The sequence below is a fragment of the Entamoeba invadens genome (genome assembly GCF_000330505.1).
Source record: "Entamoeba invadens IP1 unplaced genomic scaffold scaff_1105074724605, whole genome shotgun sequence".
NCBI classification, from domain to species: Eukaryota; Evosea; order Mastigamoebida; family Endamoebidae; genus Entamoeba; species Entamoeba invadens.
In genome coordinates, this window is record NW_004443753.1 from 73,842 (window position 1) to 86,007 (window position 12,166).

At 25.2% G+C, this 12,166-nt stretch overlaps 2 protein-coding genes across 2 annotated transcripts; one reads left to right on the forward strand and one right to left on the reverse strand.

Annotated features, from left to right (window-relative positions):
• On the reverse strand, nt 1-2,639 carry EIN_497840 (hypothetical protein; the record flags this gene model as incomplete). The annotated part of the gene is made up of 4 exons (XM_004261327.1): nt 1-855; nt 1,005-1,067; nt 1,170-2,303; nt 2,378-2,639. Coding segments are annotated over 4 exons (2,314 nt in total), but the record flags the coding sequence as incomplete, so codon positions are not given.
• A 7,952-nt stretch (nt 2,640-10,591) lies between these two features.
• Nucleotides 10,592-11,062, forward strand: EIN_497850 (hypothetical protein; the record flags this gene model as incomplete). Its single annotated transcript, XM_004261328.1, has 1 exon — nt 10,592-11,062. One exon carries the CDS (start codon nt 10,592-10,594, stop codon nt 11,060-11,062), a length of 471 nt encoding a protein of 156 aa, XP_004261376.1.
• Nucleotides 11,063-12,166: the final 1,104 nt, after the last annotated feature.

Sequence of the window (12,166 nt, forward strand, 5' to 3'; positions counted from 1 at the left end):
ATAATTTACGTATTTTAGTCATGTATTGGAGTAATTCTTTTCTTTTCATGTTTTGAAATGATATAGAATTAATTATATTTTTAAATTCATCATCATTTAAAATATAATATTTGACATATAAATCTCTTATGGTTCTACATAATCTATCAATGAGAGCTGTAGAAGTATGAATTTTTGTTGCTGTAACAAATAATTTAATGTTCTTAGAATTAATATAATCAGCAAAATCATTTGATGATATACCTCGTTCTCCATCAAATATTAAATTTGTCATTTTTAATCCTTGTTCAAATAATTCTTCAAACCCATTTATAATTGATGATGCAGTTTTATCTTTAATAGAAATAACATACCCATATCTTGTATTCACATTTATACCTATTAGGTATGGTTGTAATGGATTATTTTTATGAACTCTGTGATCAAAATTTATTTTTACAGATGGTTTATCATATTTTTGTTGAGTTACTCTCTTATCTTTATCAAAGAAATACAATATATCAAACATATAAGTATTTGATATTGCAACAAATTTATAAGCAAAATTTTTATTATAAAATGAATATTTGGGTGGAGATGGTTTAAAATTATTAGCATAAATTATATCTTTGTTATTGAAATAAGTATATATATTTTTAGCTAATGATGGAACATGTTGATTCATGTCTACATTAAATAATTGTTTTATTGTTCTATCTTTCTTAAAATAATTAGTTGGTGGATAAGTAGCTATGGAAGTAATTGTACCATGTGGTTGAATTGATGGTTGAGGTCTTAATTCAGCATTTAATTGAATTTCAGGCGAATATTTAATTTCTTTATCTTCTTTAACTTCTGGTTTAGGTGTATTTGTATCTTTTTTTTAACTTCATGTGCACCTGTAAGTACTTGCATTTTAGATATACTTGACTTTATACTTAGTGCATTATTAATGTATATATCATATATATCATCTAATAATTTTTGTGTTCTATTATTAGTGATATTAAAATAATTATAAATACTTGAATAAAAAATTTTTAAAATTCTTTTAGAACCATGATCAGGATTAATTCCATATAATCTATCTCTATTATTATATGCATATGTTACTTTATCTTTATAATTATTATAAAATTTAGTTAATTCTTGTTCTTTATTTAAAGACATTTAAAATTATTAAAACGAACCCAATTCAGTATTAAATTTAATATTTCTACAGAATTGAGATCTCGATTTAATTATAAAATCTTTAGTAAATTCAAATGATGGTCTAAGTTGTAAAAGATTAAAATTAAACGATTCTCCATCATATAGTTTCTTATATAATTTTAATGGATCATCATATTGACAATTTAATAAATTATTAGGAATACCTTTTAATCTAAGATGATATTCTATTTCATTATTTTCATTAGTTAATTTATCACAATAAGCCTTTTTACCCAAGAAATAAGATTCAATACTAGTAACATAACCAGTTAATTCATCAAAATCTGGATGAAATTGACCAATATTAGAACCTCTAAGTACTCTATTATATTTATTAAAATATTCATTTTCTAATTCACTAAGTATTGATTTTAAAATATGCATTGAATCAGTATCTTGATAATAAATTGGAATATTTAAATCTTCTGCTAAACACATAACTTCATTCATAATTCGTTTTGACATAGTAAGAGTTTGAACGCCAATAAGATTTGGAACAAAGAAATCATCAAAACTTTTATTACATTCAAAGCATCTTATATTTTCAGCAACATCATAAAATGATTTAACTAATAATGAATTCTTTCTTAAATATCTATCAGCATCGTATTGAATATCTCCTTTAATATTTTTAACAGATATTTGTTTATATACAAGATCAGATTTAATTGGTTTTTGAATAGTTTTACCATATGATGAATTCATAATTGATTTAAATACTTCTTGAACTGGATTACCTTGTTTCTTAAAATCTCTTCTTAAATTATACAATTTAGACATCTCGTTAGATAATAAATCAGACTTATTACAAGTCCAATAATAGCCTCTAATTATTTTATATTCAATCCGTTGAAATTTAATAAGATTTTCTAATAATATATTATCAACTCTCATAATACAAGGTTCATTAGTATTATGATTACCAGTTTTATCTTTTTTAACAATTAATGGAAAATGTAATTTCTTATTTACTTTAGTAATTTCAATATCAACAATAAAAGCAGAAATAAATTTACTTTCAGTAGGTTCTAATTGTTGTTCATCCATAAGGTGATTAAGTAAATAATCATTAATTAACATATTTTTAGTAATAACAATTGGAGAACCTGTTGCTAATTTTAATCTATTAATAGCTGAAGTCTATAATGAGCAAGCATCATAATCATATAATTCATCATTTACATACCATTTTTATTATCTCTAGTCATACATCTTCCTCCATAAATAGCTCCTTGAATAAATTCTCTAACTTTTCCTCCATATTCTTTTAAATTATCTATTTTTGAATAAACGTTATGCTTAAAGTAAGTATTAGCTAAAGAAGCTGCTGATATTACTTTATCAACATCAATATTTAAATATTCTAAACACATATCTCTAAATTTAGAATGACCTTGTTTTAAGATTCTAACATCTTGATTACAATAGAATACACAATAAGCTTTCATATCGAATTTAAATTCATCAATAAGACAATTTTCAATAGAATCAATATTTTCAATAAATAAACTCCGGACACAAAGTCCGACGTGTCGGACTTTCGGACTTATTTTTTTGTTATTTTTTCGATTGTTTATTTAAATAATATATCATTTTCGTCGAAAAATAATGGGAAATTTGCTAAATGTTATGAACATTTCTGTTTTTATTTTATTTTTGATGTGTTTTTTTATTTTAAATATTTTAATGATTCCCACAAAAACATCTATTAAAACATTCAATGTTTTCACAAATAATTACTCTGTAACTACACAGTTTTAAAATGAAAATGTTTTATAACAAAAATATTTTTTGTTAATAATTATTTTTTTAATATATATATGTTATTATAAAAAGTGTAATTATAACGAATTTTATAAGTTATTAAAAACTATTTAAAAGTTATTAATGTATCAAGTTATGACATTTCCACAGTTTTTTGCAATTGATTGATAATTCTCCTTTTTGCATAACAATAAGCGCTATTCATATGATAAAACGAGTCGATCAACTGTTGTTTGTGAAATTGAATTCCAAACTTTTTTCACTTCTTCAAATACTTCATATTTTCCCATATCAATAGTCAAATTAATTTTTCTCTTTATGATAGACCAAATTTGTTCAATGGGATTCAGGTCGGGCGAATTTCCAGGCCAATTTTTTTAACAATTTTATTTTTTCTTTTTCGAAAAAACAACAGGTATTTTTGTGGTGTGAGGAGTGGCACCATCTTGCATAGAAAGAAATTTTTTACGATATTTTTTCATTTCAATCAGTGCTCCACTGGTTTTAAGGAAATTGATGTAAGTTTGTGATGTAACATTTTTGTCAAAATGAATCAACTCACTTTTAAACCCAACACCGATAACTCCCCATACCATTGCACTTGTTGTATGTTTTGGCATATGAAGTATACACTTTTTATTTAAACATCCTCTTTCTATCCAAACTTTGTTGTTTCGGGCATCATTTTGGAAACAGAAACGACACTCATCTGAAAATAAAATTGGTAAATGTCTATGTCCAAGTTTGTTTATATTATTATTTTTTTCTTTCATTATTCTTTTAAGTTCACTATCTACAAATGATTTTCTATCTTGAATCTTTTTATGAGACAAAAATTGTTCTTTAATTTTTTGTGTATATTTGAAATGATGTGCTTTTCGAATAAGATTTACTTCAGTTTTAGAAATTTTTTTAATGCCAAAAACGTTTAAGTTTTTTTGCACATGTTGATCCAGATTCGTTCGGTTGGCGTCTAGTTCTTTTTATTATATTTTCTTTGATAAAAATGGGTATTTTTGGACGTCCCATTTTTGGAGTTACTAATGAATTTCCCATTTTAAATGGTTTGATACATCGATATATTTTTCCTTTACCTGGAGGAATTATGTTGTTTTTTCGAAATAATTGTTGTATTAAAAATGGAGTGTATACGTGGTTTTTGAAACAAACAAGAAGATTTTCTTCTTTTATTTTTATCGGATTAAGATATATTTCATTTGTTTCAAGTAGAGGCATCAAACATGTGTTGTTATTTGTTATATTTAATGTTTGAATTATTTCATCAAGTTTTTCATTTATTTTCGGTATGTAATCAGAATTTACTGTTAAAATTGGTCGTTGTAATAAATATTGAGATTCAGGAAATAATTTATTATAAACATCAGGATCCACGTTAAATGATATCTGTATTGCAGTTCCACCAACAATTAAGTTTGTTTTTAATTACATTGTTGCTTTGGGGTTTGACTGCATTGCTGCCAAAACAGAATATTTTTGATCTCCAACGATATCTTTAATACGTTCATCAAACATTTCATCACCGATTATTTGAGACATAAATTCATCTGGAAGCAAATTTAAACGTATTTCACCAACAACTTTCATTATTGTTACAGCTTCTTGGATTGAAATAGTCATTGATTTTGCAATTTTTTATATGTTTTTTTAACAAAACTAATAATAATTCATTTTGAAATAATTATATATAATATAAGAAAAAACATTTATTCATAATTCATTTTTGGTGTGACTATTTTGTACAAAAACCAATGTATCATTTTGAATAAATTTGGTGTTATTTATTCCGAATCAAATATTAAACGACAATATTTTATTTATAAAAACAAAATTAATTGTTTATTATATATTTACATTTATATATTATTTAAATATTAATATTTTCTACACAACAAAAATTAAAATTGTTTTGTGATATGTCATGTTTTAATTAATTTCATGTGTTTTTATTTAAATTTGATTCTTTTTATAGTTTTAATTAATATTAAAATTATAATGAAGTCAAGTTTTTAGTTGTTATTGTACAAAACGACGAATTAAAAAAAACTAATTTTATTTTTATTTTGTTAATTGTTTTTAATAAAGATTTAATTCGTCATTTTAAAATACAATTTGGGTATGAAATTGATATTTCATGTTTAATAAACCAAAATAATTTATGATTTTGAAATAAGGAAATTGTAGTGTAAGTTGAAAAATATAAATTGAAAAAAAAGACGCAAAAAATCGAAATAAGGGAAAATTATGATAAGTAAAACAGGTATAATTTTCGACAAAATATATTAATATCCCGAAAAACAAAAGAAAAAAATACTGTTATAACGTGTCGGACTTTGTGGCCCAAGTTTAGTTTAAACTGTTCTTTACTCCATTTATTAATTTCATATTTGTCGGCTTTTAATATAGTACCAATATTATTTTCAATATTATCCTTATTATAATAATTATATGGATAGATCTCTTTTTGAATATTAGATAAACCAAACATCTTTGGAAAAGATGCTAAACTAGTTGAAATTAAAGCATAAGAATCTTTAAAAATTAATTGTTTGCCTTTGAATTTAAGAGTCATTTGCATGATTTTACCTGATTTCTTAATACATCTATTAACTCCATATCTAGAAAGGAATGAACCATCATATTTAAGATTATGAAAATAACAAACAGCATTATGAGGTAAATCACATAAGAAATCATAAGCACAATCTTTTCCGTATTTATTATAAATCTTATCTTCCCCTCTTTTAGAATAACAAACACAATATGGATTATGATATCCTTGTGTACTAGCTTCAAAATCAGCGTACCAATAAGAATGATCTACTTCTTTACGTTTATTTTCTTTTATTTCAATATTTCTTGTTTCAAAAGGTAAATATTCAAGTGTATTTAATGATTGAAATACATATTCAGATAAATCCGATTTCAAATGTAAAACATCAGATAGAGTATATGGTTCAAATCCATTGTGATCTCTAATATAAAGAATAAGATCAGATAACTTGATAGTAGTTTTAGCTCCTGGTTTAACATAATAACATTGTTTCTTTTTATTATAACGTTGCTTATTGAACATAGATTCTATACTTTTATTATGAGTAATAGCCCAATTATTAATTTCTTCTCTATTTTTAAGATAAAATGGAGTAATTGGAATATCAATATTCAAAATATATTGATCGCCTTTCATTCATGAATCTCTATATAAAAACATTTCTAAATTATATTTAGCATCTTTGAGTTCACATCCATAATAATCTATTTTTCTATTCTTATGTTTGTTTGATTTATCGGTATTCTCTTTATCAATTCTAATTCAAATATGAGCCGATTTACACAATTCATCTAATAATTTAGCTTTTTGATAACGACCTCTACAATGAATTAATACTAATTCTAAAGTTTCATCATCGACATTAGCTTGTTTTAAAGCATAAGTGAAACAATTTAAATCAAATTCTGATCTAACCTTTCCATTTTCATTAAACAATGAACTGAATATTTGTGCTTTAGCAAGATATTGATCAAATATTTCAAATTCTGGTTTATAATGATAAGGAAAAAAGCTTCCGACGGTAATTTTATATTGATGAATAAGATCTTCAGTATAATGATAAGGAGAAATTTTCAATTCTAATATGAATAATGGTTCGGGAATAGTTTGTTGAACATAAAAAGTAGAATCGATAGAAGCATTTACTTCTTGTTTATTGATAAAACCCATGGATTCTTCAGAAACAGAATTAAGAAATTCATCAATGGCGTCTTGAGTATTTAACATTTAAGATTTCCATCCATCTTGACTAAGGTAATAGTTATAAACTATTTCAGTAGTAGAAGGAATGGATTTAATTAAATCGTTAAAATACACTCTCACCAATTGAATTCTTCTTAATTTTTCTCTAAAACCACATCTAAAATCTGCTTTAATTGTTTTATTAGCTCTATCATAAGTTACTTTAGTTTTAATTTCAGTATGATCTTCATTTTCTTCAATCATATCTTTATATTCTTCCATATTGTTTTCGTATTGTTCTTTTTCTTTCAATTCTTTAAAATATTTCTTCCTTTCATCGTTAATTCTTAATTCTTCTTCAAATTTTTGATACATATCTTCTCTGATTAAATCATCATTATCTTTAACACCGTCAAATGAAATATTATTTAAACTCCATTCTAAATTCTTTTTATCAAGATCTTTTTGAATTTTTTCTTCATCTAAATCTTTAATTAATGTTGCTTTTTTATTAATTTAACCAAAAGTTTGTTTATCAGTTTTGTTTAATTTATCAAAAACTTTTGCTAAAAATGGTTGTTCTAATTTAATAGTACTTTTCTTATTATCTTTCATTCTTTTTAATTGATCTTCCAATTTTGCTTTGTATTGTAAATATAAATCTCTTGTTTCAATGTCCATTGCAATTAATTCTTTTCTACATTTTTATTATTTATTTTAGTAGAAGCAGCCTTAATAGTTCCAGCTTTAATGGTGAAACAGTTTAAAAAATCTTCTTCAGAATAAGTAATAGTAAAATTGTAAAAATTCTTAATTCTATATTGATCTTTATCAGTGTTCATTTTAGGGAAATAAAAAAATAAAATATTTTAAAAAAATAGTTCAAATAATTTGTTAAAAATAAATCCCGAAATTTGTGAAAATGCAGATTACGCGTCCCCTCGCGATTTTAGTTAAAATTATGAGAAAATGAGGGTACACCCTAAATCCACATAATTTATATACTACTGTGTTAACAATCATAAACTTTTTTAAATTATTATTGGTCACTTTCTTATAGATTGCATCATTTCTGAGAAAAATCCATCACTTTTGATTTAATTTCCCATCATTTTTTTACTATAAATCATCATTTTTACGATTATTCATCACTTTAATAAAAAAATACTCATAATTTTTCAAACAAATTACTATCACTTCTTAATTAATTCATCATTTTTATCAAAAATGGTGTACATTTTTTAAAAATCATATCACTTTCATAAAAATACTGTCACAAGTAGACCCAATTCGACTGTATATATACTATTGTCATATTAACAATGAAATGATTAAGTTTGCAAATCTTTTTTATTGTTGTGTGCCTTATTCGAGTTATCTTGTCCAACCATTGGATTTGTGCTTATTTGGTGTTTCCAAGTAATCTCCAAATTCAAGAGTTTCAACAACAATCGAAGAAATGTCGCTGCTTTCAATAATGACCCACATAGTTGAACATGAAGACGGATTCCAAAAATGTTTCGGTGATTTTATTTAAAAGATAAGCTAGACAGATGGATGGATGGCTTTGCAATTTATTGAGAACGTCTAATACTCCAAAGAAAACCAACTGGTGTGCAATTAATTTATCACATAAAGAAAGTTTTGGAAATCATGAAATCAAATAAAAAGAATAAAGAAAAAGTAGCCTCGTTCAAAAGTTCAAGTGTCATTGATTTTCATTTGTATCGGATAAAACTTATATTTGTTTCGTTTAAGGAGGCAAGTCGTATGCTCCATAAAGCCGGTAATATTTTCACTTTGGAGTTGATTGAATACTTCGTAGTACCAGAAGTTGACCGTTATTGGTCACAATCCAATTGGAAACTTTGTCTCGAATTGTTCCAAGACAAGTAATTTAAACTAAACCGATGTTATCCCTGCACAATGATCACAACAGATAATGGTGGCTGAGCATGGCATCAATAAAATTACTGAAGATAAAAACGTACTTACTAAAATAAAACAAACCAAAGTTCATTTAAATTTTATTCAAGTTCCGAATTCTTGCTTATAATGAATAATCACATTTGTGGTAGTTAACTATTTAAAATACTAGGCTTCGCGCCCGAGTTTTTAATTATCAAAAATTAGTATTGAAAAACACTAATAAAACGGGTAAATTTATCTTTCCCGTTTTGTTAGCATTTTTCAATACTAATTTTTGAAAATTTAATTCTCAGGCGAAAAGCCCATAAAATACATAATGTTTTGTATTATAATAAATAGTAAAACAATGGTTTAATTATTATAATAAAAATACTTTCAGTTTACAAATTCACAGATAATAGCTAATTCTCTGTGGTGTGTATTAAGACAATCCATGACAGATTGTGGAGAATGCGAATAACAAAAAACGAATTATTGATAATCGCCATTATCTGTATACTACAGAAATACAAGAATATAAAAGTTGAAATTATATTTAAGCACAGAAGCTTATAAAATTGGGCTTAACCAAATTTTCAAAGTAAATTTTTTATTTATTTTAAATATAGAGTCATTTGCTAAACTTTGTCTGGTCTGTCACCTTGTCTGCAGATTTTTAAACCATTATAAATGGAATATTTCGGGAAATTTTTTGAAAAACCCAAATACCATTGTTTCAATATTTTTCCCAGTTTTTCTCATTTTTACCTAATTCCCGTTTTTTTTTAAACAAAAATCAATTATTTTTTGTCAAAAAGACAACGTTCTTAGACTTACTCTATTATGTTATCATTTATTAACTTCTAATAATAACAATTTTTTCTAAAAATACTCAATATTGTTTTTAACAAATTGTTAATCAATCTTAACAAAATTTTCTTACTTTTTTTTATTTTTGTTTTTGGAGGGAATGACTACCCAATTTTTTATTATAATAATTTGTGAATTAACTAAAATATATAAATAAATAAAATGAAGGGAAAGTACTTTTGATTTTATTGTAAAAATAAAACTAAGTGTAGTTGTTTAAATTATTTTTTAGTCTAATATATAATTAAATAAAAGTTGTTTTAATTCAATGGTCCCAAAACTACATTTAAATATATCACTTTTTATTTAAAAAAACGAAACTAATTATTTGAAGAAAACATATGAAAAAAACGGGAAAAACACCAAAATAATCAAAAACTGCATTCATTATTGTCCAAAAATACAAAACTTTGCGACAAAAACAAAAAAAATAATAGAAGCCATTTAAATCAAAACAAAACGGGAAACAAAAGTGAAGAAAAAAAAGGTGAATAATTGGTGGTATTAGAAATACTGAAAAAGTTAGATGGGAAAAGAAACTGAGGATAAAAATTAAATAAAAAACGAAAAGATGGCAAAACAGGATGAATGCGATAAGGAAACAAAACTATTTTACTTTGGTTTGTGAAATAAAAAAACATCACTCGAATTATTCACAGTTGAGACATGGGCGTCGTGATCACCACAACACTTCCCGATGTGAATAAACTCACCCCAACTAAGACGTATGTTTCAACGACAGAGGATGACTTCATGGCGTTGAGGATGCTAAGCTTCATCAGTGATGTCACCAGAAACACAATTACATTCAACACAACAATCGATCCCAACGAAGTTTATTATGACTTCAGCACATAACATGTTCTTATTAAGGACGTGCATCTTTTAAATTTCCAGTAAATTCCTGACTTATTTGTCTCGTTATTCCAACTTTTTTGTATTGAGTGTTTTGTGTTATTTTATTGGCAAGTTTTTTTTTCTATATTTTATTATATATTTTTATTGTAGAATAAACGAGATCATTTTGAGTGAGTTAATAAAAGGCTGTGATTGAGATGGAAGAACGAAAGAGTGTTTAAGACTTGAAAACAGAGAGAAAAACCAATGGAAACAAATTGCAAGTCTTTGAAGAAGGCGCTTGTAGGTGTCGCACATGCAGTCGAAAGAGTATTTTCAACAAATAAGCAGACTGGAGTGAAGAATGAAAAGGCCGATTCGCAGCCTTTCATTGTCAGAGACACTGAAATGGACAATATAATAGGGTCGCTAAGGTATATGTTTGGAAATGACTATAAGAGAGAAACTTACCAAATAAACGACAACGATTACACGTCTTTGAGATATATGTTTACAGATATGCACCTGTTCCTGAAAGACGAGGCCGAACAAGAGAAGCAGGACGAAATAGATGAAGAAAACTCATTTGCATTTCTCAGAGAAATGTTTGGTGGTGCTGTTGTCAAAAAAGATGTTAAGGTGTTCGATGACTCGGTGATCAGAAACATGTCCAAACTTCCCAAACCATCGTTGCACAAGATGAAAGGTGCCTTGGTGGGAAAGACAAGACCAGAGTAAGTTATTTGTTTTTTTCTTTTTAAAATGTTAGTTTTTAGAAATTACATTGTAATTGTTGAATTAAGTATTAAATACAAACCAATATGTAGTTTGGTTTAATAAAAATATAGTTTTGGTTCAATAATTAAAATGTATATCTGGTCATACCATAATTATTATAAATAATAATAAAACAACTAATTTGTTTTATTAAATTTTTTATTGTTAATTTTTATTGTCATTAATATTTATTAATAATTAAAATTAGAAAAAGTATGATATTTGTTGTATAAAAAAACTATAAAATATAATTCATATTACCACTTCAAAAAAAGAAAAAAATAATAATTAAACAAATATTTTTTAATTTTTTTCGATTTAAAACGATATTATTAGTTGTTTTTGTATTACTTCAATATTGTATATTTTATATTCGTATTTCCCCAAAACTATGGGATGAATTTAGAAACTAAAATAATACAAACCAAAAAAACAAAATCTTTAGTTCTTTTTACCAAAAAGAATAGTTTGCGAAACTCCCCATTATATAAATCAATTATATACTAAAATAACTGGAATTTTTTATAAAATATCCATTCGTTATCATCAAATAACCAAACATTCGATGAATCACCAAAGAAAAACGATAATAATAAACGAACTACAAAACTAATTAAATACCAGATTTAGCGAACTGATTGGTCAAAAATAAAAGTACATTAATTGCATTTTTTATCTGTAATAAATTGGGTTACGTATGATGACGTGTATACAATATTAATAAAATAGCAAAATTTTGAGAATAAAGCGCATTTTGTCACTCATAAATTGAATCAAATGACTTTTAATATTATTTCCCGAATGTTTACAACTAAAATGTGGTATTTTAAAAAATAAAAATTCTCAGCAAATTCAAGCCATATGAACATTGTCATGAAGACAAATTATATCATTTTGTTGATCGAAAATAAGAAGACTTTTGATCTGATTGGCTGAAAATGGGCGGGGATGTTGCTATTCCTGCACATAAAAAGTCGATGAAAATCACACCGAGGTTTTGAGAGATTCCACAATTGAGTAAGAAATTTCTTTGAAAACTGTTTTTATTTCTAAGAAAATTTTGGT